General features: G+C 41.7%; 1 protein-coding gene across 1 annotated transcript in view; it reads right to left on the bottom strand.

The window, feature by feature from the left end:
• Positions 1 to 3,711: 3,711 nt before the first annotated feature.
• cxadr (CXADR Ig-like cell adhesion molecule) overlaps positions 3,712 to 27,554 on the bottom strand; it is a 43,078-nt gene continuing 19,235 nt past the window's right edge. Inside the window, exons 2-7 of the mRNA XM_073479022.1 lie at positions 19,792 to 19,961; positions 15,242 to 15,446; positions 10,923 to 11,078; positions 10,674 to 10,796; positions 8,960 to 9,098; positions 3,712 to 6,681 (exon numbers count right to left, since the gene is read on the bottom strand). Coding sequence (XP_073335123.1) covers positions 6,399 to 6,681; positions 8,960 to 9,098; positions 10,674 to 10,796; positions 10,923 to 11,078; positions 15,242 to 15,446; positions 19,792 to 19,961 — 1,076 coding nt within the window. The 3' untranslated portion in view covers positions 3,712 to 6,398. The remainder of the gene's footprint in view (positions 6,682 to 8,959; positions 9,099 to 10,673; positions 10,797 to 10,922; positions 11,079 to 15,241; positions 15,447 to 19,791; positions 19,962 to 27,554) is intronic.

The following is a 27,554-nucleotide window of genomic DNA, read 5'->3' as shown; positions in this document are numbered from 1 at the left end:
ATCAAACGAAGTGAGTGTGTGCTACAGTACAGTACTCCACTGAGAGAGGAAATTAAAGCAGGTGTCCTGCCTCTGAGCACATGTGTCTGGATCTGGACCTTCTTGTATTCTCTCCTCTCCTCCAGTGCCATATGGAAGCAGGTCGAGGAGCAGCTCTGGTGACGTTAATTTCCCCACGTCTCCTGTGGTAAGGAGCTAAGTGCTGCTCTCTCTTTCGCTCATGCACCACGCGATGTTCCCGCCAGTGAATAAAATGTCACATCTGCTGTTGAGCGTCACCTCACTGATCCATGAAGCTCACCAGACAAAGTCCCCCCGGAGAGAGGGGGATCTTGAAATAATGAAACATGAACATGATGTTCTTGGACTGAGAATAATCTCAACATGCAATCCACCGCTGCTCCCTGCTGCTCCCTAGAGCACAGAGGGGAAGGTCATCCATCAAATATCACATATTAGTCATCGGAATGTGAGCGGCGTGGGGTCGAAATAGTGACCCAATACAATTCTGAGATGCATCGGGCGTAGAGGTCGGCCCTTAACAGATGACTCCATATCGACCAAAGGGACGACGGGAGAGGTGGGGAGGGCTGCTGGATGGTGTACCAGACTTGGAGAGGAGGAAGACTGACAAATGAGTGCACGGCAGCTGGGTAAGACTCATGAGAAATCTGGGCTGTCTGCAGGCGTAGCAGACAGAGTGGGATGATTGGCTCAGGTTTGGACTCAACTCCCTCTCTGCAGATTTTCCTCCGCCGTCCACAGCCACAACATGCAGGTTGTTCAAGGCGACATACGGTTGAGTGCAGTGAGCGCTTGCATGGTGACACATTGATGTTTTGCCTCCTTTTCCGATTTCCTTTTCATTTGACATGGCACAATGACTGTGCATTTAAAGTTCAGACTGTCAGCTTTAATTTAGGAGGAGTCTCAGATGGACTCGTGGCGTTGTTAAAATAACTACTGTTACCCACTTCCAGTCCCACGTGTGTATAAATATTAATGTCATGTGATATCATGTGGTATTAATATTATGATCATAAAAGTATGAACGCATGCTGAATTGAAAAGAGATGAGAATTTACCAATCAAATGTAGGACTGTGAGATCCTGATTCTACACTTAAAGGAACAGTTCACCCAAAAACTTTACGAAAACAGCTCGTCCGGCATAATTCAAGTCTCTGGAAGCCAAATGGATTTGAAAAGATGTTATTTACACCCTTGGGATCTTGGTGCTTCTGGAGACTTACACCAGATGAGCTGTATGGAACCATTTTGGGGGATTCCCAAGTCCTCATCAATTTAAGTTGTTTAGGAGAATGCTGCAATGCTGTTTTGCTGTGAAGATCCAGAGAGTTTTGTTAACTATGAAACTTCACCTATATTTCCATCAGCATGGAGATGAGTACATAATGACTGAATTTTGATTTTTGGGTTCCCTTTACTTTAAAACTGTTACAGGGAACTTGATTCTGGCAGCTCCTGTAGACAGAAGCAATATGAGCGCCACCACCGCATCTGGCTTTCGTGCATGTTTGTTTTGGAAGCGAGTGAAATGTATTTTTAATACCATTTTTTTAAACAGAACTGTGTGAGAACCATGTAATTGTGGCTTTGAAAGATAAATAACTGTAAAATGATGACTTTGAAGTAAACTTTGTTGTAGGACCATACCACCAAACTACAGAGCAGCTTCTTTCCTCAGGCTGTGAGACTCCTCAGTTTATCCTCAGCACTCTGCCACAAAAGTATTTTTAATATTATGACTTATCCAACCCAGATAACTATTTAAAAATAGCCAATCTTCTTGCTGATGCTCTTGATTGCTTATGTAGGTCAAATAGAGGCTGAATCAGAATTAAAGTCAGTTTCATAAAGAGTTAAAAGTTCCTTGTAGTACGTTTTAATATAATCTGCTCATCTAAATGAAAACCAGAAACGAGAGGGACCGTGTCCAAAAGTGGCTGTGGCTCCTCAGTCATTCATCTGATGAGGCTGTAAAAGCTTACATTTACATCATAATCTGTGTCATTTTACATCCAAAGTGCTAAGAGTGCCGAGCCAAAATGTTAATGTACTGCTGTGCCAATGGAGCTGATGGAGCTCACTCTTCATGCATATGCATATTCCCCTACCCTACCCAGAATTCCCCCTGCAACTCTCTCCCAACCTGACTGAGGTTTCTAAAAACGGCAGAAAGCTAACGTCTGTGACAGCACACGTCACACTGGAGGAGACCCAATGCTTTTAGAGGCCGCTTTTGTTAGCAGGGAGCGAATCACACTTTACAAGATAAATCATCCCGCTAGCAGCCGGCTTAGACTGTGTACACCCAGATAAGGTTGCCAAGGAAACCCTCCTGGAGAACCAATGAGGTTTTTTTTTTGTTTTTTTTGCCATAGCAGTCTCCTTGATCTGTGCAAACAATTAATACCTTACCCGGGCAGAAGGGAGGGAGCCGGGGAAGTGGGAGGCAGGCACAAATCCCCAGGTGCTTAGCTCAACACCACTCTCTCCCTTCAGCTATGAGAATGAGGACATGGGGTAAAAAATAAATGTCACAAATGGATATTAGGCAGGAAGACACTGAGGGATGATGTATGACTCATTGTACATTAATTCAATGAGGGAACAGCGTTTAGTCCATAAATCTAATCTGCACACGTGCAGCAGCACATATCTCTAATGTCCTTTTAATGAATGTTTTGAATGCACAGCCATAAAAGTGCCATTATAGCTCAACAAATCCATTTGTAGCGCGGTTGTGATTGTGCAGGTATCAGTGCAGCTGAAAACGAGAGAACCCCTGAAGTGCAGAGCTGCCAGCGAGCCATTAGGATCCATGAGTGACTACGACTAGCCACAGATCAATGCTCTGGGGCCCTATCTATTACTGACATCCAATTATAGCAATGGACGTCCGCTTAGCACTGCTACTAAGTGCTTTAGTCTTTTTATTGACTACCTGTCAACAGCCTGCACACAGTGGAGCTATTGGCTAATAATCAGTTATCGATCTGTCCACATGTCAAAATCACCAGCATGTTGTGTATAAAGAGTGTGACGGAGGGTGACTGTGGTCAGAAGAGGAAGATGTTAAACCAACATGTGCATATGTCCCTGAGTCATTAACTAGGCATTTCCCATCATTCAGCAGGCTTAATTAGAAAGCTAATTTTGTACAACTTTGATTAGTGCTGGCTTGCAATGAGAGTAATTACCCACCACAGAAACTAAAGGGGGGAATTTGGCCGTAATTAAAAAAGGCTCAGCAAATGTTGAAACAAATGGCCACAATGCAAAAGACAGTACAGCACACAATACCAGTGCAGCAGGGGAATGACAATGAGTCAATAATGCCTGCAGGATGAGTGGATGGCTTAACAGTGCTGGGAGGGGAGTCAGGTCACAAACCTGTGCATGTTTCTACCAGAGCTGAATGGTGAGCATTGGAGATGGCAGGCGGTGATTGTGCCTGCCCGCGTCATTGATTAATTACACTCATTAAGTGGTTAGAAAGTCACCTCACCTGGTGTTAGGGGTGGAATTCACCAGCTGATTAAAATTAATCACAGTCAAAAAGCTGCAGGAGGCCGAGTCCCTGGAGAGCACGCGCCGCTGGAGACAAGAGAAATTGAGTTTTATTCACGCTCAAGCCAACAGCTCCTACTGCCTCTGTACACAAACAAATAAACAAACATGGCCGGTCTTTTTTTTTTTAATTTCATGGACTTTTATTATTCAAAAATACAGCACAAAAAATACACACAAAAAGAAAAATTGGTTTTCACACAGTGTGCAAACCTCAAAGGAGATCTTCATACAATATTAGTACGCCGATTTCAAAGCTACAGTTAATATTGTTAGTAGTAGGTGTCATTAATGTTCTGAGCACACAGAGAGACAGTATCTCCCTAAGAGCTCTGTACAGTTTGTCAGCAGGTGAAAGTCTAACTAGAATTCTACAGGGGCCCATCCTGACAGCAATCTCCCTTCATGTACAATACACTTGCTCCCCCACACACACACTCACTCACACACACAGAAGTGTTAAAGAGGAAGTGACAGATGTAATTTCTTTGTCTAGGCAGACCCAGGTCTCGCTTTCCTTGGTGTTGGAAAACAGGTGCGACATCAAATCCGCCAGGAAGTACACAGGGCCGAGATGTTTCTACAACTGTCACCTCCTCTTAGATCCGAGAATTCACACACACAAACTTACAGTACACACACTTACACGATGCCTGAAATTCCCAATCGCACTGGTGGAGCATTTAAACTGTACTGACAAGACCCGCAGCGCCCCTCCGCTTCTGATTTAGATATAGATTTGCCAAGCACAGCACGGCAGAGCATCACATATACATACAAACATCATCTTTATGTCATTTGACTGTGTTGTGATTAGATAGGGTTACTTCGAAAGGATATTTTACGTACAGCCAGAACCATTTGTTATTTAAAAAAAACAAAAACAAAAAAAACACACTTACTTTTAAATAAAGTAAAAAAAACAAAACAGGAAGACATGTTTTGGAGTACAAAATCAAAGCTTTAAGACAGTGAGAAAGGTTTTGTTAAGCTGTGGGGGAGTTTGTATAAGGTGAGTGGGTGTGGGAAATCCTAGACTTGACCTGATCGAGGCAACAGAAAGCAATCAATAGACTCACTGATTGTTATATTGTTCTGGTGGCTGTGGGCTACAATGGCCGCTCAGGGTGATGCTACTGCACACAGCACAGTGCACATTTGTGGATGTGCTATGACAACTGGGGCAACAAGGCACAATATTAGTTATCAGAATCCAGCTGTGAGGGCTGTGCAGAGGTGAACTGAGGGGAGGTGTGTAAGGCTGAAATAAGGAATAGAATAAGGCGTCAGAGTAAAAAAAAACACAGTTTGCCCTCTCCAAGTATTCAAACTGGGTGTTTTTTGCAAAGTAGCAGACAAGATGAGGTGTCGGGCTTCCACACCGTTTAAAAACAATGGAAGAATGGGCAAGGTTTAAGAGTAGAAACAACCACAAACTGCAAGGACTGGCCTATGGCAACATACACTGACTGAATTTATGCTGTCCAGCACTGAGAGACTGCAAAACAAATTCAAACCAAAGAGGTTGTGAAGTGGATTCAGAGCAGTACAATTCAGCATCGAAGGCTTTTCACATTAGTTCCTCTGTGTGGGCACTTTCTTCATGTACGCAGGCTTTACATCCTTCATTAAAGAGTCCAATTAACGCTACAGAAGCCATGCAAAGTTTCATACTGACCACAGAGAGAAGGTTAATCAAGATATTTGCTCCGTGTAATGCAAATAAGGAGGATTACACACGGCCGCTGATACTACAGATGATGATTAAGACTGTGCTGTGTGTGTTTGGGGAGGTCGACATGTTCTGGTGGTCACAGGGGTTAGAGGCCTGTTGATAGTCAAACACAATCAAAGCTGATTGCTCAGTGAACCTTGTTGTCCAGCTGCCCCCTCATATCCCTATACACCACCTCCTCTAAGATCTCCGAAGGAGGGATGGGGCTCTTTTATTGTTTTTTAAGCTCGGTCAAGAAGCAGTAATCCACCCAATCACAGGATGTGGTGGCCTGAACCTCCCCTTCACCATCAGCCAATCCTGACCGCTTCAGCCCCCCCCCCACTCAAACCCAGACTGGACAATTCAAACACCAAACGGTTCAACAGCAAACGGCTGACCCAAATAGACATTTTTCAGCTCGGTCGAAGGATTAATTCAGATCTGTGGATTTTCTTCTAATAAGTCTGTCTTTCAAAGTTCAGAACATCTTGTTTTACAATAAATTCATGGAATTAAAAATTTGTAGGGACTGGACTGCCTGATATATGATCATACTGTTATGTAGGCATTAAAAGACGATAAAAGAACTATACATTTCCCAAACTCCCATTCACATACACACACTTAGATTCACGCACACATACAGCTGCAGTTCTATACATACATGCATGCATACAGCTGGCCAATTAGGGGCCTGGATCTGTTTTTGAACATACAGTAAGGGCCATCTATATTTAAAAAAACATGCATTCACTTATGTACAATATAATTTGTATATTGACCATTCTGCTTTATATCCATTTGTCAGTGAGAAAGTCCAGAAAGTAAAATTCATAAAAGTTTTTTTTGTATGTGTATTTGATAAAAAGTTAATGTGCTCTGTTGTGTTTCCAGCATTCTTTTCTCAGCACCACAGCAGAGCCAGGTCTTCATAAGGAGTACACTCCTATTTGTAAATAACGAAGAGCTAAAAGTCAGGCGAGTCAGCCCAGCCCAGCTCTTGCTCCTTCTTCATTGGCTTGTGTCCTACTCCCTTCCTCCGTTCTCTCCCCTCGTTGCATGGCCCCTTCTCAAGATGAGAGGACGGGCTAGACAATTGAGCCGTCCCTGTTCTGGGCAGGGATCATGACGGGGATGGCCCCCATGCGGCTGAGGTTTGGGCCGGCCATCTTGGCACCATTGGGTGGGGGCAGAGGGGCATGGCTAGGCGGCCTCTCGTAGTCCTCTGATGAGGGAATCTTGTCGTACTGGGGCTTCAGGGCGTACTCATGCAGGTTGGAAGGCGACATGGACCCCAGTGAGGAGCGCTGGCTGCCGACGGTGAAGCTGCGCGCCGTCGAAACACGACTCTTAGGAGGAGGCACGTCCTCTCTGAGAGGAAACAGAAAAAGCAGAACAATTAGACAATGTAGAATCATTTTCATAAGCTTACCTCAAGTCAGAGAAATTGAATATGGAAAATTATTTTCTCAGGTGCTATAAACCATAATGAAGTTTGATGGCACACACGTATATTAAAGTCTGGTACTTGCTCTCCACAGTGAGGAAAACAATGAATATGTAAAGAGTCTGCAAGAGTCATTTCAAGAGCGAAACATGATTCGACTCAATAAAGAGGGACAAATAATTGGAATTGGCCCGTTTGATTGGTTGGGGCACTGCTCAGCTGCACTGACTGTGTAATAGCCTGTAGAGGTTGAGCTGAGCAACCAAACACAGCTATGCCCTCTACTCCCTCTGCCACCACATTTACTACTAATAAGCAGCAATAATCCAGTTAAATGCTCAATCAAACTGAGCCTGAGGGGCCAGAGCTTGTTCAGTCCATAGCTTCATGCTGTGGTGTTAGAGCGAATGTGTGCGTCTGTGTATACGAGACAGGACCAGTGGTCTAATCCTCTTTGTCCTACAGCGTGAGCAGTGTCACATTGTGCTCTTAGACAGATTCAGTCCGCAGCAGAGTGATAGTAAGCCCAGGGGTTGTACAGAGCCCGTGGGCCGGATGGAGAGCTGGATGGCAAGAGGGGGGGTGGGGGGTGGGAGTGTTAGCGTAGGTGGCTCTGGAGGGGGGTGGCAACCAGCAGCAGACATGACACAGGATCCACAGAGCAAACAAAGCTTTCAAACTGATTACCACAGCTGTTTATTTGAGGAGGGGTAAAAAAAAGAAAAACGCTGATGGAGAAAAACCATTTTCATGGTTGTTAGGGCTGTTGAAAAACGTGTTGTGTGCGTGTGTGCGTGTGTGCGTGTGTCTGAGGTGACCACAGGTCATACTGCATGGGGGCTAAGAGTAATTATCACAGGCACCCTCTGGCTTTCTTGTTGCTTATATTTAATCCAATATTATACAAGCCTGATTCCTAAAAAATGAGAACGCTGTGTTAATCATAAATAAAACAGCATGTGATAATTTGATAACCATAGAAAAATAGAGTCTGCACACTAGATAATGCTCCCATGAACATTTATTACCTCCATGTGAGGTCTCAGGCACAGGCCCTTCTTCAGGGGAAGCATTATCAAGTGTGTAATTCCGTCCAGCACCTACAGTTCAACGTGTTTGAATGTGTGAGCATTTGCAAACTTTATATATCCTCAATTGAAAACAGTACAAATAAATTTCCCTCATCAACTTCATTGATTTTTCTAAATATATACTCATTCTGAATTTGATGGCAGCAACATGTTTCAAACAAGTTGGGACACGAGCAACAAAAGACTAGGAAAGTTGTAGAATGTTTCAAAAACACCTGTTTGAACCATTCCACAGCTTAAAGTGTAACTCTCGCCAAAATGCAACCTAGGCTTTTTTTCTGAATGTACCCCAGTCAAACCTTTCTGTAAAAGCATAATTATGACAAAAAAGCCACTTTTAAGATTTACCGTAGTTTCGTTTTCGGGTCAAAATCATTTTCAATTGCGTGCTACAGGCAACTTTATGGTAAAGTTAAACGTGAGTTGTTCAAAAACCTTCTTTTTAGTAAACTCTGTGTACACAAACAATGTTCCCAATGCTTGTATTCATGTGTAGAGACCCTGGTGATACTACGAGCAAAGTTTCATGTTGTGTCGAGTCTTCTTAGTGTTTTAAAAATAGCGATTTTGATGCTACCATAAAGTTGCCCGTAGCACGCAACTGAAAATGATTTTGACCCGAAAACGAAACTACGGTAAATCTTAAAAGTGGCTTTTTCGTCATAATTATGCTTTTACACGAAGGTTTGACTGGGGTACATTCAGAAGAAAAGCCTAGGTTGCATTTTGGCGAGAGTTACACTTTAACAGGTTCATTGGCAACAGGTGATAGTATCATGACATCATGGGTATGAAAGGGGCATCCTCGATAGGCTCAGTTGTTCACAAGCAAGGATGGGGTGAGGTTCACCACTTTTGAAAAACCTGATTGTATTAAGGATATAAGTACAATGGCTCAGGAACACTTGGTAAAACTGTTGTTAGATTGCATTCTGTTTTTATTTGCGTTTTATACAGCGTCCCAATTTTTTTGGAATGGGGGTTGTACAACCTGAGCCATAAATTTCTCATTTTATAACAAAGACTGAACAGCACTACAAAATATTCTTCCATCAAGAGGCAGCTTTGGGTATCGGTGAGCCACATCTCATTGATGTTTTTGTGAGTGTACCTGATCTCATTGCAGATCTCCTTCTCGTACTTCTTCCTGTGACGCGCACGGCAACAGCAGAAGAGGATGATGGCGATAATGATGAGGATCAGGAGTACAGCAATTATGGCTCCTGCGATGATGCCTGCGGTGTTGGGGGCTGGACGACACAAGGAAGGAAAGGGTTGGAAGGTTTGGTAAACGGAATGTGAGTAGCAATGACTTCAACATAACTAAGCATCTGTGTCCAGCAAAGACCTCAAAATATAGTGCTGTGTTATTTTCTAAGGCTAAGTGGCATTTGACTATGACTCTGAGTGCTCATGACTCATAACAAGTGAGTGACCATTTTTTTTAGCATTTAGCACCTTTTCTCAGCTAATCACTTTGAACAAGTTAAACATGTTAAACAGAGGTCTTTATTAAGAATATTTCATTAACATATATGCAGACACTAAATCTAATCCAAACAGAAAGTCTTTTCTGGAGTATATCTGGACCTTAAAAAATAGTCTGAAACAGAAGCGCGATAGAAGAAAAGTGTCTAAAAAGAGTCAGGGGCCAGAATGAGTACGTCTTGCACATTCTGCAGGAGCGCAGTTTATAAGTACACTAACAAGATAGTGGTCCTAAACTGATGAAAACAGTACTCAGTAATAAGACCAAACAATGGCAGGTGTAGGAAAAGTAACTAAAACACTGAAGTGTCCATGTTCTTGTATGATAACAGCATCATGCTGCAGTGCTGATGAAAGTAACACAGCACAGGTACACGAAAAGTATGTTTGTGCACAGAGAAGTTAATTTGTCACAAATACACAATTAACTAACGGATCCCGGATTCACACTTTTTCATTCAAAAATGGTACAAAGCAGTTGATGATGACTGTTTTGTTCTGATGTTTTATGTGCCAGTTAATCAAGAAAAAAACTGGCAGATGAAACGCTTATGAAAAAAATTGTTAGTTTCAGGCCCTGATCTCAATAACTAATGGATGGATTGCCATGAAATTTGGTATAGACATTTATGTCCTCCTCAGGATGAATTACTATCACTTTGGTGACTTTTCTTTCAGCGACAGATCAGGTCGAAATTTAGATTTGTCAAATACTTTGGTTCAAATACTGGCAGACTAATGATGTCCCACCAGCCTCAGCTGTAGTTTGTGTTTTGAGGTATCAAATGTTAGCATGCTAAAATACGATATACACCATGGTAACATTACACCTACTAAACATCAGCATGTTAGCATTATCACTGTCAATATGTATATTTTGGTGCTTTTGTACTTTTGACGGTACAAAAGTTTGTAGTACAAACTCTGACTTGAAAAGTAGGGTTACATATCGGGAAAATAAAGTACTGTAAACTTCTATGTCATCCCATCTCTTGTTATTTCATTGTTTCATTATTTTCTATTTGTTTCAGCTGGTGTGCTTTTAACTGGGTTGTGTAATTGTCTCCTATAGGCTGTGACTACAGTATAGGTTAGGCCAAATCTAGTTGTTTGGAGCCCTGATGAAGAGCTGGTGGTCGAAACATGTCTTTCCTCGTTTGATACATTTTCTTTTATTTGAAAAGCCTGGATTGCTTCTGTTTCATGAAGTACTACAAAAATACAATTCTGAGTACAGAAAATACATTAGCAAGCCAACTAATTGACTACAGGTTTAACAGACTTTAATGTGAAGCCGACTGAATTCAGGTTAGTTAGTTAGTTGGTTGGGTACTCACGAGGTGTCACATTGAGATACAGTATACAGTCCTCAGTGCCAACACGGTTGCTGGAAGTGCAGCGGTAGGTGCCAGATGCGCTGGCAGATGCGTTCTTCACGTTAATGGTGCCTCCCACAGGATCTGCAGAGAGGTCGAAGAACACATCAGTAAAGAGATGACAGCGTTAAACAGAGAGAGAGGAACTGTGTGTAGGACTTGAAAACTGTTCTCTATCTGGTTGGGAGTACTTGTTAAGGGGTCCATTACCCAACACAGCTGAGGCAGGCAGCAGCTTGTTGTCACTGGTCTTTTCCCAGCTGTACTGCAGGGGGTTGGTGCCCTCACTAGATGTGCACCTCAGCACAATATCTTTGCCTTCCTGCGTGGGGCCTTCGGCGTAGCACCTGGGCTTGGATGGCTTCACTGTGGGAAAAAAATGAAGGGAGGAAAGTGATTGAGAGAGGTGAAAAATAGCACAAGCAGGTGGCCGTATTAGCTTAGAACAACACAGTCCCCTACCTGCCACCCTGTTATTTCTCAATCTCCCATGTTGTGGGCAAGTTGTTTGTCTGTGTATTGTGTATTCCTAAAGTTGATTTCTACTCTTGCTCAAAGCAGCAGTCATCAGTGTAATGAGAGCAGTAATCAGAGTAATTGATACAGCTGCTGTCATTACAGGAGCTGTCACTCAGAATAATCGCAAGGAAGAAGGGAGCCATGTGCCATTGGACACACAAACACACGTGCATGTAGAGATAATGGTGGAGGCAAGCTTTGAGTCTTAAAGCCGAACGTGTGCAAACACTCCATGGTCAGTCTGGGTGTTGGCAGGAGATGAGATGGGGGAATCAAAAACAAACAGAGCTCCAAATTAAAAGCAGACCAACTCCAGTGAAACCCAGACACAGTCAGCCAGGCCAGGAGGAAACAGAAAGAGAGCAAGAGAGAGAGAGTTTGGATAAAAAAAACTTTGAGGCCACAGCCCAAGCCTGTGCTGTGTGTTCTCTGACAGAAAGCTGACATCATGGTGTGGTAATAATGGGTCCTGTAACAACAAAACCCTGGAGTGGGGCTCTCCAGATCTGAACCAGGTGTCAGGCGGGAGAGGGGGGCTTAGCAGCAGAACCGTAAGGATTAACAGTAGACTGACAGTACTGAGTGCTCCTACTAATCTAATAAACACACCCGGGGTCAGGGCGGAGGGGGTAAAACAGAGAGCGGCAGAGCAAAAATTAAGCGAGTGCTGATGGACAGATGGTGGAGTGATGGGGGCCAAGGCTGCGCAGCTCCTAACTCACTGGGCTGCTCTTTGCTGCTGTCGTGCTGCACCTACACACACTCATATTCACGCAACACACAGTAAATGTCAGAGAGCTATGACATTTTGAATGCATCTTTTAAAGGTGAAAGTCAACTCGACGCATCCAAGGGCTGTAACACACAGCTCTTCATATTAGGACTGCTGTCCGATGAGCAGATTTATTTGTTTGAAGGATGAGGTCAAAGGAGAAGGTGACAGAGGCTGGAGGAGCACAGACAGATAAAGGGCAGAGTGATACAGCCAACTCGACTCTGGTAAACGAACAATGAATAGAGATTTATGAGTTGCACAAGGCTATCTTGTGGCAGAGATAAGTACAAAGGGATTGGTAGATTGCGGTATTCATTGCGGTCAGAAGGCGCGCAGCAAAAGAGTGACGACTGATTGTTGAATAGTAAAGTGACATACAAGCGACTTGTGGCCACTAAAGCCAGGCAGACAGAGTTAAAGAGATTGGCTGCTGAGCTCTGCATTGAGATCCTGGATGTGATGAGGATTGTCTGGAGCTAAATGATTGGCTGCTGAGAGTAAAGGTGGGGTCTAGTCGGAAACAGTTGTGAGAGTTGCTGACATGCAGGGCTGAACTGCAGGTGGCTACTCTCCTCCTGTTAACTTCAATGTCCTGCAGCAACCAGAGGAGAATACACAACAAGGGACGCTCCCTCCTGTACGCTACCTGGACACCATGTTCACTGCAGGTGTCAGCACGTGTGTGTACCCACATATGGCAGTGTTTGTGACAAGCCACAGCAAACCCCCAGTGTATAAATTGAGGGGTGTTTATGTTTGTGCACACACATGCGCGCACGTCTCCCCTGTTCATGGGACTGTCCACCTTGTGACAAGATCAACCTGAAGCTAAAATGCAGAGCAGGCAAGATGTCCTCGTCTCTCCTTGTCAATGTTTCTTTGCCAAGAACACCCCTGCCCCTGGGGTCAATAGCTAGCAGTCTGTCAGCCTCTGTTGCCTCTAGCTATCTGTCTCTCTCTAATGCACAAACACACACGCTATAGCTACAGACAGCTGCATTTTAACCTTAATGAAAGTTGGATTTACACTTAAGTCACCAAGTTGATGCTCTTATTCACAACAGGATCGGCCTGAAATCAAACCATCAAAAAGACAAAAGATAATAAGAGCAAACTAACATATTGACAAAGGGTACAAAGTGACAACAGTGAGCCTGGATTGAACATATATAATACGAACATTACAAGAAACAATTTCTGAGGAGACACAAGGGTTTCTGATACAACCCTGTTTCAAAAAAGTAAGACACTGGGTAAAATATAAATAAAAACAGACTGTAATCACTTGCAAATGAACTGTGTTTACCTACAACAGTTTTACGAAGTGTTCCTGAGCCCATGTAGTGATATGGTTATTTAAAGACTCAATAAAATGGCAAAAATCTGTAATGTAGGGAGGATCAACATTGATTTTCATTGTGTTAAATTACATCTATGCACTGAAACAAAGAATTCAATTCACTGGGAATCAATCATTCTAAATTACCCCAAGCATCTATTTCTACATTATAATCTCCAAGAAAAAAAAAAGTGGTGCATATAGGACAACATATGTGCCGATACTGATATATCTGTGATGGGCCAAAATTGGCAAATAATATCAGTCAGGCTCTAACTATCACCCGTCAATGAACCGGTTTATCTGTGGAATGTTCAGGACAGGTGCTTTTTGAGCATTCCACAAGTTTCACTGTCTTTGTTGCTCCCATGAACTAGTTAGAGACGTGTGTTGTACTTTAACACAGTGATTATTATACTGCATACAGTACAACTGGTATTTTCATCATGTTAGACTGTTACTGAACAATGCAGTTTAGTTAGTTTTTATTTTATAAAGAGTTTATACAATAATGATAATTTTAGGAAATGACATTGACCAAAATGTCAAAATAGGCATGAAAACAACAGACAGATCATCAGCAGGCTCGCTGACCTCCTTCACTGGTGAGGAATGTGAAACCGTTGCAGGGAGGAGAAGCTAACACAGCCAATGTACAAGCAGTGATTCAGTTTTATCATGTTGCTTCTGGTCAGATCAATTCTGATGTAAAAAAGCCTCCCTAAGGGCAGTGTCAGTGGTTATTGGGTCAGTTGTAGTCACAGTTAATGATCACATTATCCCTGGCCATTCATCTCTTATTAAAAAGCTACTGAGTGGCTGCACAACACAACTACTGAGGAACCTGTTTGTTTTCCAATAGCTCATGTCTTTCTGGTTGAGCTTGTTGGTGCAGTGCAGTCACTTTTGTACACATGACATCATGTGTAGAGGAACAGCAGCCATTTTCTGAAGCCCTATCATTACAAAGGAGAAACTACTCTGATAACAGGGCTGCGATAAGAGCACAATACACAGCTTATCCCACAACACAGACTCAGCAGTGCAGGTTGACTGTTTTTCCCATATGCAAATACCAGGCTGGTTTCGAGAGGCGATTCACTTTCGACATCATTTAGTCAGTTGACCGATCAGTGAGGCCACTGTGTACGAGTGTGTGTTTGCCTAGGGAGTGAATCATCTGACTTACACAACTCTGATGTGTCACCCATCTCACCCTGTGCAATAAAAAGGCAGCTGAGTGCATGGACTCCATTTCTGAGGTTTGTACGTATTCTTTAAAAAGACAGGATGACTTTAGGACTGATCTTCACTTAAAAAAATATTTATAATAATACCACAATATTAGTTTTTTACCTTTATCTGTGCTATCAAAGGGTGTTCATTAAGGTTTGAAAATGAATCATTTGCAATAATTTCACATTGTTGTAGTTTTCACAGTCAATATTATAGGAACACAGCCAATATTGTAAAATGTTGGCATTGTAACAACATTAGTGTATTATGTTTATCTAAAACATAATACATAAACACACATTAATAAATAATTAAAACAGGAGCATTTAAATAATTTGGTTTATCAAGACCAATACTTAAAATATGAATCATGACAGAAATATATATATACATATATAAGAAATAAAAAAAAATAGGTATTATCATTTTCTTCATAATCACAGAGCATCTAGAGTGAATAGAAAATTGTATCACAAAGAGGGTCAATGCTCTACAGCCTACAGGAAGGTTATGCACTCCATTTTAGAAGGGATTACATCAACATAGCCAAGGAGGGCAAAGGCTGTTTGATTTAGTGCATTCCCACTGTGTAGAGAGAATTTACCCTGGGTGGATAAAAAAACGAAATACTGTGTGTGTTTGGTGGTTTGTCCTACTCACCCATGACAATCAGCAGCATCTTCCTGCTGCGGATCCCGGGAGCCTTCTTCACCTTACACTGGTAGGTGCCCGTGTCTGATGACTTTAGCCCCGACAGATTGATTGAGGCGTCACCATTTTTGGGGTCGGCTGAGTTGAAGTGGACTCTGCCCCTCATGGGGTCATAGTAGTCCTCGTAGGCTCTGTCACCTGAGTACAGGATCACCTGGATGTGGAGGAAGAAGAGTTTGAGTTAAGAACATAAATCTGTTTACAAAAATAAAAGTGCTTTAAGAAAACAAATAAATCAAGGGCCCTGAAACGGCAGTTGTGTGCTTTCTGAAAGTAAAGGCTGTGCTCACTGAACCAACCAAAATATATGGAAGAGAGAAAGAAGCCTCTCTTTTATCTCTGTGATGCCCTTCAGCCTGGCAGCCTGTGCTGTTCTGCCCTTTATGTGCTTGAGAAGAATAAAGGTGGAACAAACAAAGCGACCACTGTGGAGCCAAATCAACACCTGCTGTGTCAACAAAGAGCAGTAGCCCCCAATTCTGTCCAACCAACTCCTCACCACACAGACACACATACACACATGCACACACAGTCTGGGTCTGGAAAGCAGCAAGGAAATGCCTCGAAATAAAGACCAGGTGGAGCCAAGCAGAAACCTCATGGGGAGATGGAGGAGGGAAAAAAACAAAAAACACAGGGAGAAGAACAAGGAGGGGGAAAGAAAAGCACAAAATGAAAAGAGTTCTCATTCTCTTTCATAGACACTGGCATATTCTTCCACATTTCCATGGAGACAGTCATCAACAGGCTTTTCTATGCCACGATCAACACCAGGCATATGCACAGCAATACCCCTGGGTAGCGAGGAGGAGAGAGGAAAAGACTCAACATGCAGGAGGAGAGGAAAGAATAATGAACCCATCAGCAGAGGCAGAGCACTCAAAGGAAGCACGAGAAAAGCTAAACAAAGGGAAACACAGTCGGTGAGGTTCTGAGGTGTCGACAGCAAGTTGCTCCAGTGCTTTCTGCTCCAGTTCCAAGTCGAAGACTTGCTCCTGGAGCTGCAAGGCAGGCATCCTCGCAACAGGCACCATGTTCATCTTGTACATATTAGCCACGTAAACAGGTAATGCAGTTAAAATTCCTCCTGGCTCTCAGGGGAGGGGAAACCTATCCTTCTAACTTCACTGGGGATCAAAACATCAGCAGTAATAACAGCAATATGTGAGATGAGACCACGGAGTAGAGGAAATTAAATTGCCCCGAGCTCAGCCAGACAAGAACTCTCACTTGGGCTCGACCACTTCACAGGCACACAGATGGGAGTGCTTACACACATGCACACCTCTAGCAAAAAAAATCTGAACTGCACAATAACCTTGAGATTCATGATCCAATGAAAAAAAAATCCCATAAAGAGCCTGGGGAATGAAAATGAAAAGGGCAAATGACTAGACAAGCTGGCGGGGGCTGGAAAGGACAGAAGAGCACTGCTGTCTGTGTGTTGCATTTCATAACAGGTAGGACACTCAATGATACAATCGCCACCTGGCCTGGCCATTCTCAGTGGACGGATAATGCTGCAGAGGTAAAAGACCTCTATTGGCCAGGCTTAGTTTCATCAGACACATGTAAAAATGAGGTCATTGTCATGTGATGCTGTTGTTGCTCAGGGAGGGAAGAGGAAGAGCTGCAGATCATTTGAGAGGCAAAGCAGAGAGCCGTGATACCTGTATACTCTAAACAACCTGCAAAGCTGCTACAGCGTGCTTTTGAGCTCCCACAGACGCTTTTAACTTCAAGTGCTGCTGCCACATACTTTAACAGGGAAGTATGCTCCAAACGGCTTCACAAGGTTAAAGCAGAATCACCACCTGAAAATGGATCAAGTGTCCTTCAACACAAAGGATAAAAAGAATGTAACAAAACGTGGCCATCAGCAGTCGCAATCATTACTGATATACAAACAAACAACGCAATTTTCACCAAACAGTGTCATGGCTTTATGTCCAAATCCTCCAATACTCTGTCAACATGCACAAATTCCAGTTGCAATAACTTCAGTAAACAAAAGGCTCTGCTGCTGTGCTCAAGGACAAAAGAGACAGTTTGTAATATATGGGATAAAGCTATGTTTTTTTAATGCATTTTTCCGCTTAAATTCCTCTCCCATTCACCACTCACATTTAGTTCTCATAATTGTTTTCCTCGTTGTTCTCACAGCAGTGGTAAATACTCAGAGCACATCCTCCTTTCAGCTAATCTGTAGCCAGGCAATGAGAGCCAAATGCAAATGAATGTTACTGTAGGCATGCCTGGCATCTCTCATTCAAGCCCAACAAAGCAACATGCATTAGCTATGCTTCACCACCCTCAAAAAGGCCCTGATGATATGTGGGATATGTCAGATGAAGGAGGACATCATTCCCCACCAGATAGTGGACTGAATGGATAATGCTGCTTTGGCATTACTTCTGATTGCATCAATGCAAAGAAAACACAGCTGGAATATATGCTTCATTAATATTAACAAAAATTTGAAAGTACAGGTTATTTGAACGAGCAGGCACACCACAGCCATTCTCCCTGTTTTAGAAACAGAGCTTCAGGTTCCCAGATACATGATCCTGTAGAGTAGACAAGTTCTCCACTTTCAAGTTTTATCTGATGGTGGCAGTGCCTTTAAGGGCAGCCTGGATTTGCTCATCTTAAGCCATGTGAGAGCAAAGGTTCACCATGGTTTCTGAGCATGTTGGAGCCTCTGGCTATAAAGTTTAGCCTTCACTCTCATTTCCTTGACTGACCTGGTCGCTTCAGTCCTTGCAGATCGGCCTAATCATCTTAAACACTGTCACATATACGAATGCAGCAACTTGGAATTAACATGCCGCTAATTATAAAGCATTTACTCTGAGCATGACTTCATATTAGTTAAAGGCTATACGAATGTGAGCGTGTGTGTGTATAAAGCGAGCAAAATCTGATAGGTCAAGGAGAACAAATACGTTCAGAGAGAGATGTCTGGCCCATTTAAATTCCTACAAAGGTTTGGCAACATTAGCGGGTGTGCAGATAGAGCTCAGCAAAATGGCACATTATAGAGAAAATAAACTGTTGAACCAGATGCAATTTGAGAACATTTGATATATTTCCACAGCTGCATTCAGACAAAGAGAGAAGGAGGCCCGAGTGGGGAACCACCCACACTGAATTCTGTGCTCCTTGCAGCATCAGTGAAACACTGGAAAAATAAGACCATCAAAAATAAACAATAATAATTGACCCTTGTAACTCCACCTCCCTGCCTTTCTCCACCACTCCAGCTAATAATTCTGAGTTAAAAAGGGAATAGGGAAAGGACAAATCGATTGGGGTAATTGGTGTCAAAAGTACAAAAACAGAGACCACAGCAACCATATGCAGGAGCACAGAGGTCTACCTGGGTGAAAGAAGGGCTGGTTGGGACAGAGAGGACAGTGGGTGGATGACAGTGACAGAGAAGTCTAATGATGGGCCTGTGACCTATTTCTAACATTCGGCCAAAAACAACTAAAGCCACAGGATACGGGGGAGAAAAAGAGAGTGGAGGAGAGGGATGAGAAGGCTTTGTGACAGGTGGGAGGTGGGGGAGTATAGAGCCACGGGAGAGGACCACACCACTGCAATGATCTGTAGCAAGAATCCGTCTCCATGGCTGTAAAAGCCCTGAGGGTGTGTGGAGATCCTGTAGAGTTGTATAGTCTTCCCTTTCCATGGCTGAGAGCCATGCTGGAAAGGAAAGACACTGCCTGGGATAAAGAGAGCTCCCATCGCTCCCACGATGTGTCTGTTACCACAAATGCTCAATAGAAGTACATCTGTCTCAGGTTACATTTGTATTGTACACTGTATGCTTCCTATGTAACAATACCTTGAGAGAATAAATGCCTAGCGTACAACCTGTATTGCATTGCACTAAGAGCTGCAACAATTAATCGATTAATCAATTAGTCAATTGAAAGAAAAAAATTGTTGCCCACTATTTTGAAAATTGATGAATCATTTCAGTATTTTTTTTCAGGCAAAAGATTTTTCCAGGATCTTTTAATGTCAGAAATTGCTGCTTTTCTTTGTCATTTATGATAGTAAATAAAGAGTCTTTGGGTTTTGGACTATTGGTTGGACAAAATAAGGGATCTGAAGACATCACTTTGGGCGCTGTGAAATTTTGTTGAGCATTGTTTGCAGCTGTCTTGCACAAGATACCAAACCATACAGACACCACCGCAACAGAGCTAGGGCAAACAAATGAGGGGCTTTGAAAGTCTTTAAACCTAAGAAAAAAGAAAAAACTGATTTATGTTTTTGACATATTGCTGAGGAGTGTGTGACAGAATTTCTAAAGTTACATACAGAAGATCAGGTTGAAAAAGATTCTGTGAACTATCTACCAAAAGGCAAGAGCAAAGCCTGGCTTCTCTGAACATAGATAAAATAACTGTGCTAAATAAAAGTCCATCAGACAACAGATAACTGCAAAATGTACTTTCATATGCTTTGTAGAGAACATCTACACTTACCACTTTGTCTTCTTTCTGGTTGTCAGAGGACAACAAGCTCCACTCAATGTCCAGCGGTCCAGAATCTTCAGGGGCCAGACTGAACTGACAGTCCAGCTTCACACTCTGACCACTGGCCTTCTCTATGGATGTCGGCCCCACAGATATAATCTCCAGGCCAGAGGCCAAACCTGCACAGATACACACAAAGAGGAAATGAATGTCAATGCTGTAATATGCATAATAATTAAATAATGAGACCAGCAAGCAAGTACAAAAATACTTATCAAGATCTTTTAAATATTACATTGAATGCAATTTCAAACTCCTTGCATGATCACATCGGTCAAAGAATGATGGGGTACCAGCTGGGATAAAAAGGAATACAATTAAGTTAATAAACTTTATTTAATAATTATTTTACTGTTAACAATGAAATTCTTTAGAAACCATTTATTAAGCAATTGTTTATTATAACGTTGCAACTGACATTGATAATATTTTGTAAATGGTTAATAAGTACTGTGTAGTTCATCTATAAACATTATTTGGATGGCCAATATAAAGCTGCAACTGATGTTTATATGATGTGACCTGATGTTTACCTTCACAATTGCTTGAACTTGCAGTTGAAACACAACTTATAATTCTGAAGTAAATACTGATTGCACAGAGTATGGTAGTAGAGAAATGACAACATCTGCATATAGATTGGTACCCTTCAAATCTTGCCCTCCCTATGCTATTCGGTCTGCCACTGGGCTCGATTTTTCCCGGATAAACGAAGGATGAATCATGGCACAAAGGAACAGCCAAAACAGGAAGAGGCACCGTTTTCCCTGGTCGATATCCCCAGGTAACGGTGGGACAACTGGAATAAATGTGGAAACTCTACACTGCAAAAGAAAAATACCATGCTGATGGAGGAGGCAAAGAAGGGGAAGAGGGAGAGTGATAGAAACTGAGGAAAAACAAGAGTGAACGGGCGGGCATTCACTCAATTGAGAGCGCTCCGGAGTTGTCTCAAAGTCTGTTCCCCTGCTGATATGTGTTCCCCCTTACCATTGGGACTTGAGACAGTTCAAAACTGCCATACTTTCTACCAGATCATTTAATAACAAAAACCTGCCTACTTATTAATACTACTGGGTGTTTGCCTTTTAATAGCACTGAGGTTGCGTTTCTAGGTCAAACTGTGATTCTGACGATTGCTTTTTGCTTTGGTCAGTAGCCAGGCTGCTAGTGGTAACCATGTTGCTATGTAACAGTAATACTAGGAGGTAGGAATTTGAAGAGTTGCCCGTTTATGCTTTAATACTTTAATTGGTTGGCTACTGTCAAAAAACTAAGTTTAATTAAGTTTAATTATTACATTAATTTACCATTTAATAATGATGTTTTTAATAAAGTGTTACATTAACTGTAACACATTTTTCTAAGTACGTCCCAGCTGTATCTAACATTTTGAATATGAATACTAAAATCACTTTAGACTCAGTTACATTATGATGCCTGCTCTGGCCTTTTTTTTTTTAGGAAAACAACAAAACAAAAAACATCTACACATGGTTAATTAGCCCACCGTAAGTTTTATGTGCAACATTTTAGCCAGAAGGTTTTTACCTGGCATTAACCAGGCAACTAAGGTTTTTTTATAAGCTCTTTTCACACAATTGTATCTCTTGTTTTCCTCTCTAGCTTTGGCTGCACAAACAGCTTTTCCTTTGACTGTTTTCAAATGTACTTTTTATAGTTTGTTCAACCTGAGACCAAATGAGCTAAACTTTTGCAGTAATCATTGGCTGCAATAAGATTCAGAAAAAGAAAAAAGGATATGTGCTTCCAGATCACACAATCACAGCGGTCAGAGCTATAGAGAAACTTTGTGATTAACAGTTGCTTACATCATCAAGTATTTAACTGCTTTGGCGAGTAACAATGTTCATGTTTAACATTGTGCAAAATGACTGACAAGACTACAGATTTTAAATTCGTCAGGTTTTTTGTTGATGAAAACATTTTCAGTCAGCTGTCAAATGTTTGGATTGTGGGAATGTGTCACTCATAAAATAAACATGGCTACATCTTGTCTGAGAAGTAACTCTTAAAATATGCATAATGTAAATCACACAGTGGGGGGAAAAAAGAGACTAATAGAGCAGAACATAGCTTAGCTGAAGGAACGGAGATAATAATAAAGAGAAACTGTAGCCCATCACCAAACTGGAGCAGGCTCTTAAGCATTTATTCTTAGAACGAATAAACATAATTTCCTGGTGACATCAACTGGTTTAAGATTCTCCATTCAATAAGAGATTTAAGCCGCGGCAAGGAACACAGTCCATAGAGAATGGAGTTGTCACATGCTGCCTCGACACATTAAAATCCTTCTGACAGCCTGCCACCTTCCAGTCAGCACGCAGGGGGAGAACAGATTTAGAAAAAAAAAAAAGAAATCACCGCAATATGTTACTGCTAAAAAGCTCTGTAAATGTTACACTTGACACAAATGACACCAAAACACATGTAAGTGAAATTTTCTGCTGATAATAAAAGAGAATTTTCTCTCCATTTAAAACAGAAAAAACGCAACATTTTCTTTAGCTACATCTGCATCTCATTTAACTGCTTTTACACCAACTGACAGATGGAGCTGACTCTAATGTGCAAAGAAAAATTTGAAACCGGAGCCAAACCTGCCAACTGTATACACTTTGTTAACTTTTTTTCTCTTCCTGGAGAGGCTTGTTTGTGATTACAAGGTTTCCATAAAAGACAAACAAACATGAGTATACGCATCTACGCAAACACAAATGGATCTCAACTAGTGTTTAACGTGCATTATGTATGTACTACTGTAGTGGCTTGTTTGTACTAGCCTTTAAACTCTTAATGAGCTACAGAAGCTTGCTGTCCCTTATGTCTCCCAACCCACCAGACTGCTTCCTTTGTTTTATTAATTTGAAAACATGGCAGGTGGAGGACATGACGGAGGGCACTAAGAACAGCACCCAATGCTACACAGGTTGTAAGGCTTCTCATTCAAATCTACAGACAGTATGAGCAAGGTTGATGGAACAGTTAAAGGATAAATTCGCCCAAAAATGAAAATTCAGTCATTATCTACTGACGTACAAAACATTTCTGGAGTGTCACAGCAAAACAGCCTTGCAGCAGTCTCCTAAACAACTGAAGTAGCTGGGGACTTGTTTTAAAAAGTGAAAAACCAACAGAGTACAAATATAAAATGGCTCCATACAGCTCCTCAAGCCTAATCCATGTCCCACGAAGCCCAGAGAACCCAAACTGAGTTGACAAGATGTTTGCTGTGAAACTCCATGTTTCCTACATTTTTCCTGCGTCAGTAGATAATGACTCAATTTTCATTTTTGGGTGAACTTATCCTTTAAGGAGGAGATCAAGTGTGCTACTTAAATCAAAATATTGATTTTGCAGTGACTAGGATGTTTAGACAGAAAGGATCCTGCCAGCTGATTGTTTGATGGAAGTTTCTAGCTCCTGGCCCTCAGGGTACAGTGGGTGTGAGCTACAGGTTGATGTCCCTGCCGCATCTCATGTCCATCAGTTCCGTTTCGGCCCAAAACCTCACTTCCCTCTGGGCTGTTGTAGACAAGTGAATGAAAATACACCACAGAGGCTTACACACACACATAGAGAGTGACAGTCTCAGTCACACCCACTATTGTTGAAGCTCAGAGCCTGTAAGCACTTGATATGGTTGCAAAGCACAAGCTTGGTTTTATTCCCAGGCCGCCGGTGCTGCAGCTGGTCGTTTCAGCCCACAGATTTTGACAGAAGCCCTTGATGGGAGCGATCCATTGCCTTCAGCAGAAGCAAGAGAAATGGGGAGCAATATAGGGAGAACTGAGATATGTGTCTATCACTGTCAAAACGCATACACAGCTTGGCATCTGCATGACGGAAAGCTGTGTCAATTCATCAAGCACTTAAAGAAGCCAGGGCATTTTTCAAAGTTGTGCTTAGAAAGGGGAGAAAATTGCATTCTGAGAGAAAAAGAAAGTATTCAGCTGGAACAGTATGTCGGAGGGGCTGACGGGTAATAAGGGATACTGCCTGATGTACTTGTTAAATCAATGACTGACCTGAGGCAGCGTTTGTTTAAATTACAGCTCAGCCAGAGGCCACTTCCATTCAGTCACAAACGGTAAAAAGTGCCATTTCAGGATATCATCCCTTCCACTGGTTTGCTTATAAACTTGCCTGTCTAGTGGATCAGGTGGTAGCAGTGCCAAGGCAGGGGAACATAAACACCATGAGCGTAATTTACAGTTTATTCACCAGTCAATCACAAGATAGGAAACTTTAAACATGTTTAAATCCTGCCACTGCAAGAATAAATCACGGGGTTGGTTTCTTACAAGTCACAGTAAATCTGCATTTATAGCAGGCAGACACACAATGTTACAGGACCCGAAAATAAAAACTAGGGCTACACGATATGTTAAGAATATCATACGGCGATTATTTTTACACATATTACAGTTGCAATCTGATTCACGATTGGTGGAAATTATTATTTTTGTATCACAATTTTCATTTTTCAATGATAAAATTATTAAAATCATAATGATGTGACATTTGTTGGAGTCTGTAGCAAACAAACATGTTTTCTTACATCTGGAGAACAAGATTTGTTGGTCAGGACGTCTCTGCAGCTTCTGAGATTTGGATATTGCAAAAACTGCAATTTCAATAATAATGTGATTTATTGTGGGGCAGTAATAGAAACTGATTTTCATCATCTTCTCTCTATGAGTGATAGGGTCACATATCTTCCGATAAAGTGTGAACAGTTTTGTTAATTTCTCAGGAGACTGGACTGGATTTGTCTTTTTGTCTTGCTTTTCTCACTCATTTAAGTGGGTTTAGCTCAGTTTCAAAATGGTGATGTCACATTTCTCAAGGGAAATGAGTCCTGATAAAGTTTATGTGACCAGGTACGCCCAGTCAAATCAATGGCTGCCATATAAAAAATGTAACATTGGGAATAAATAACAAATAAATAAAGACTGGAAAATGTAATATCGCAGGCCAATATTATCGGACGATATTGGCCTGTCAGATATATCATTATCAGGGGTTTATGTTGACTGATATGCACGGATAAAAAGATGCTTGGTTTTATCAAATTCCCAGTGAAGTTGGGATTTTGTGCACTGATGTAAATGTAAGACAGTGTATTGTTAACTGTAAAATTTTCCTGCCTCTGTTACGTCCCTTTGTCAGAAGTGTTTGACCACATTTGAGGTCTCATTACAAAAACTGGGTGTGTATTGGCCAAAATATCTATATCAGAATTTTTTACTTCCTAATCCTGCTATTGGCCTCTGCCCCATACATCGAGTATCGGCAGAGCTCTAATTGATTCACACAATCCCCTCAAGCTTTTTTTTAATTTTAAGCTCCTGAAGATGTGGCTTCAAATCTTCAGTATTTCTCTGCTACATTGAAAATGTACTACTAGGGGTGCAAACATCAAAGTAGGATGAGGGTAAAGAGCTTAAAACATCAAACATTGGCTAGTCTGCTGCATAAGGATTGTGTGGGTGTGGCTGGATCATATTTGATTGACAGTGGTACGGTAACATACATGACATCAACTTTTTTCCAACAGAGTTCTGCTTACTTTTAATCAGTAAGAGGAATACAAAGACAACCAATAATACAGCAATCTGTCATAGAAACCCACAACGTTTGAACTGTGGCAGAAAAATGTGTGTTTATGTGGGACCCCATTACTCATTGTAAAACGATGATTGAGAACAATGGTTTTGAGGGCCTTTAACATCACAAATTATCATGACTAATTAAAAAATCATAGCCCTTGTCAAAGCTAACTGGAATATTGCAATTTTTATGACTCTTGTTTGGAACAAATGCTATGATTAATGGAAGGTTTCAACACAACTGGCTGGGAAAAAAACATCCCCTAGCACAAGCTGCTGATAATGGAATAACACAAATAACCCTGCTGCTCATAAATGCAGCTCACAGTGTTAATCAGTAACTACCAGATATCAACACATACTGTACATACAACATGTGAACCCTGGGGCATGTGACTCGGAGCAGAAATGATCTTAGTGCGCGCAAAGAGAGAGAGAGAGTGCTTCATATAATCACTGGCTTATATGGGGTGACCATCAGTCTTTATTTAGACTAATGGCACCTCTGCTAAGAAAACTGGCCTTCTTCCTCAAAGGTAATAAAATCTCCTGATAAGAGACACCATCATTACAGTCCAAGAAAAACTATGAGAAATAGACTGTTGGTAAATGCACTCATGCATGTACACCAGATATACACATATTTCCTTGAGCTCACTTTCTGCTGTTGCAGTGTCCTACTGTGTATGTATGTGTGTGTCTGTGTAGTGGGGGAGGGTATGCTGGATAATTAAAAAGTCTGTCTTAATCACTATTCATGGCTGCCTGTGTCTCTATGAGCATCTCTTTCCCTCCAGTCTCCACCGCACTGTCTGACACAGCACATCCCAGTGTGGTTACTGGGAGACCGGGAATGAACAAGAGGAATTTAGGGTGTCAGCGTGCTCCACCCAAATACCCCACTGCCATTCACTCACTCACCCCCCACCCCAACTCTCCATCCCTCCCTGTCTGTCCTGCTCACTAACACACCCCTGATTGTGGAGTGCCAGTCCCCCAGGCCTCCAATTCTCTCCGGTCCTGCTGATTGTAACCCCACCACCCGCCCCTCCACCTTTGTCGGCATACAATAGGGAGCGAATCCTGTCTCCTGGCAACCAATCCCTCGGAGAAGGTTGCCGTGGTGCTTAAGAGACGGCATGAGAGAGAGTGAGAAAGAGGTTAAGTAAAGTAGGTAGGGACAGAAAGGAGAGTTATGGAAAGGGGAGTTAACATTACTTCACCGTTCAAACAATCATTTGTGGAAGTCGACAAACTACAAATGGAACTTGTCATGGTGAAGCAACTTTATGAACATCCATGTGGTTTTAGTTTTATTAAACAGGGACACTGTAAATACACAGCAGTTTCACTGAAAATTATCATGGTGACTGAAATGAATGGCTGATTAATCCTTTAGCCAATCAAATTAAAATCTATGCCAAGTTTAATGTATGGTACTGCTTTTTTTTTCTTTTCATTTGTCATTATTATCTACATTTTAACAAAAACTAATAAAAATAAAGAATCTGAGGAATCCTGCAGTACTGCCCAGATGGAAAATACCAATATTGATAACTTGGAGTTGGGAAAATTGGGAAAGTTCCAATGATGATAATATTAGCTGATTGTAATATTTTCAATCATTAACACAAAACAATCCTGGTATTGATCCTTTAAATATGCTTATATAAAGATTTGTGACCAACATTGAAACTTTTCTTTGCTTTCTTAAAATCTAGAATGATACAGGGATATTGAATTCGATATTGGATAAGGCTTGATTTAAATAAAGGGGACTGTGGAGCCTTGGCAGAGATATACACTCTACTGAGTGCCATTCTAGTTTGAAAAGGTATCAATACAAATTTTTGCAGTATCGATACACCAGTACTATGCTTTTTTTGCTCTCCTCGCAGACACTGAGTTGACACATGCTTTACTTTAATTGCCCACATATAAACTAAATTAACTTAGATGATGTTGCTCTTGCACATGTCAATTTTTCCCAGTGGTATCAAACATGGTATGAAATATCGATATTTTTCAAGCCATTCTATTGAAGTTAGAAATTCCAGTATTGAATAGTATAAGACA

This window comes from Pagrus major, chromosome 13 (genome assembly GCF_040436345.1).
Source record: "Pagrus major chromosome 13, Pma_NU_1.0".
Taxonomy (NCBI): Eukaryota; Metazoa; Chordata; class Actinopteri; order Spariformes; family Sparidae; genus Pagrus; species Pagrus major.
This window is presented reverse-complemented; position numbering and strand designations above follow the sequence as displayed.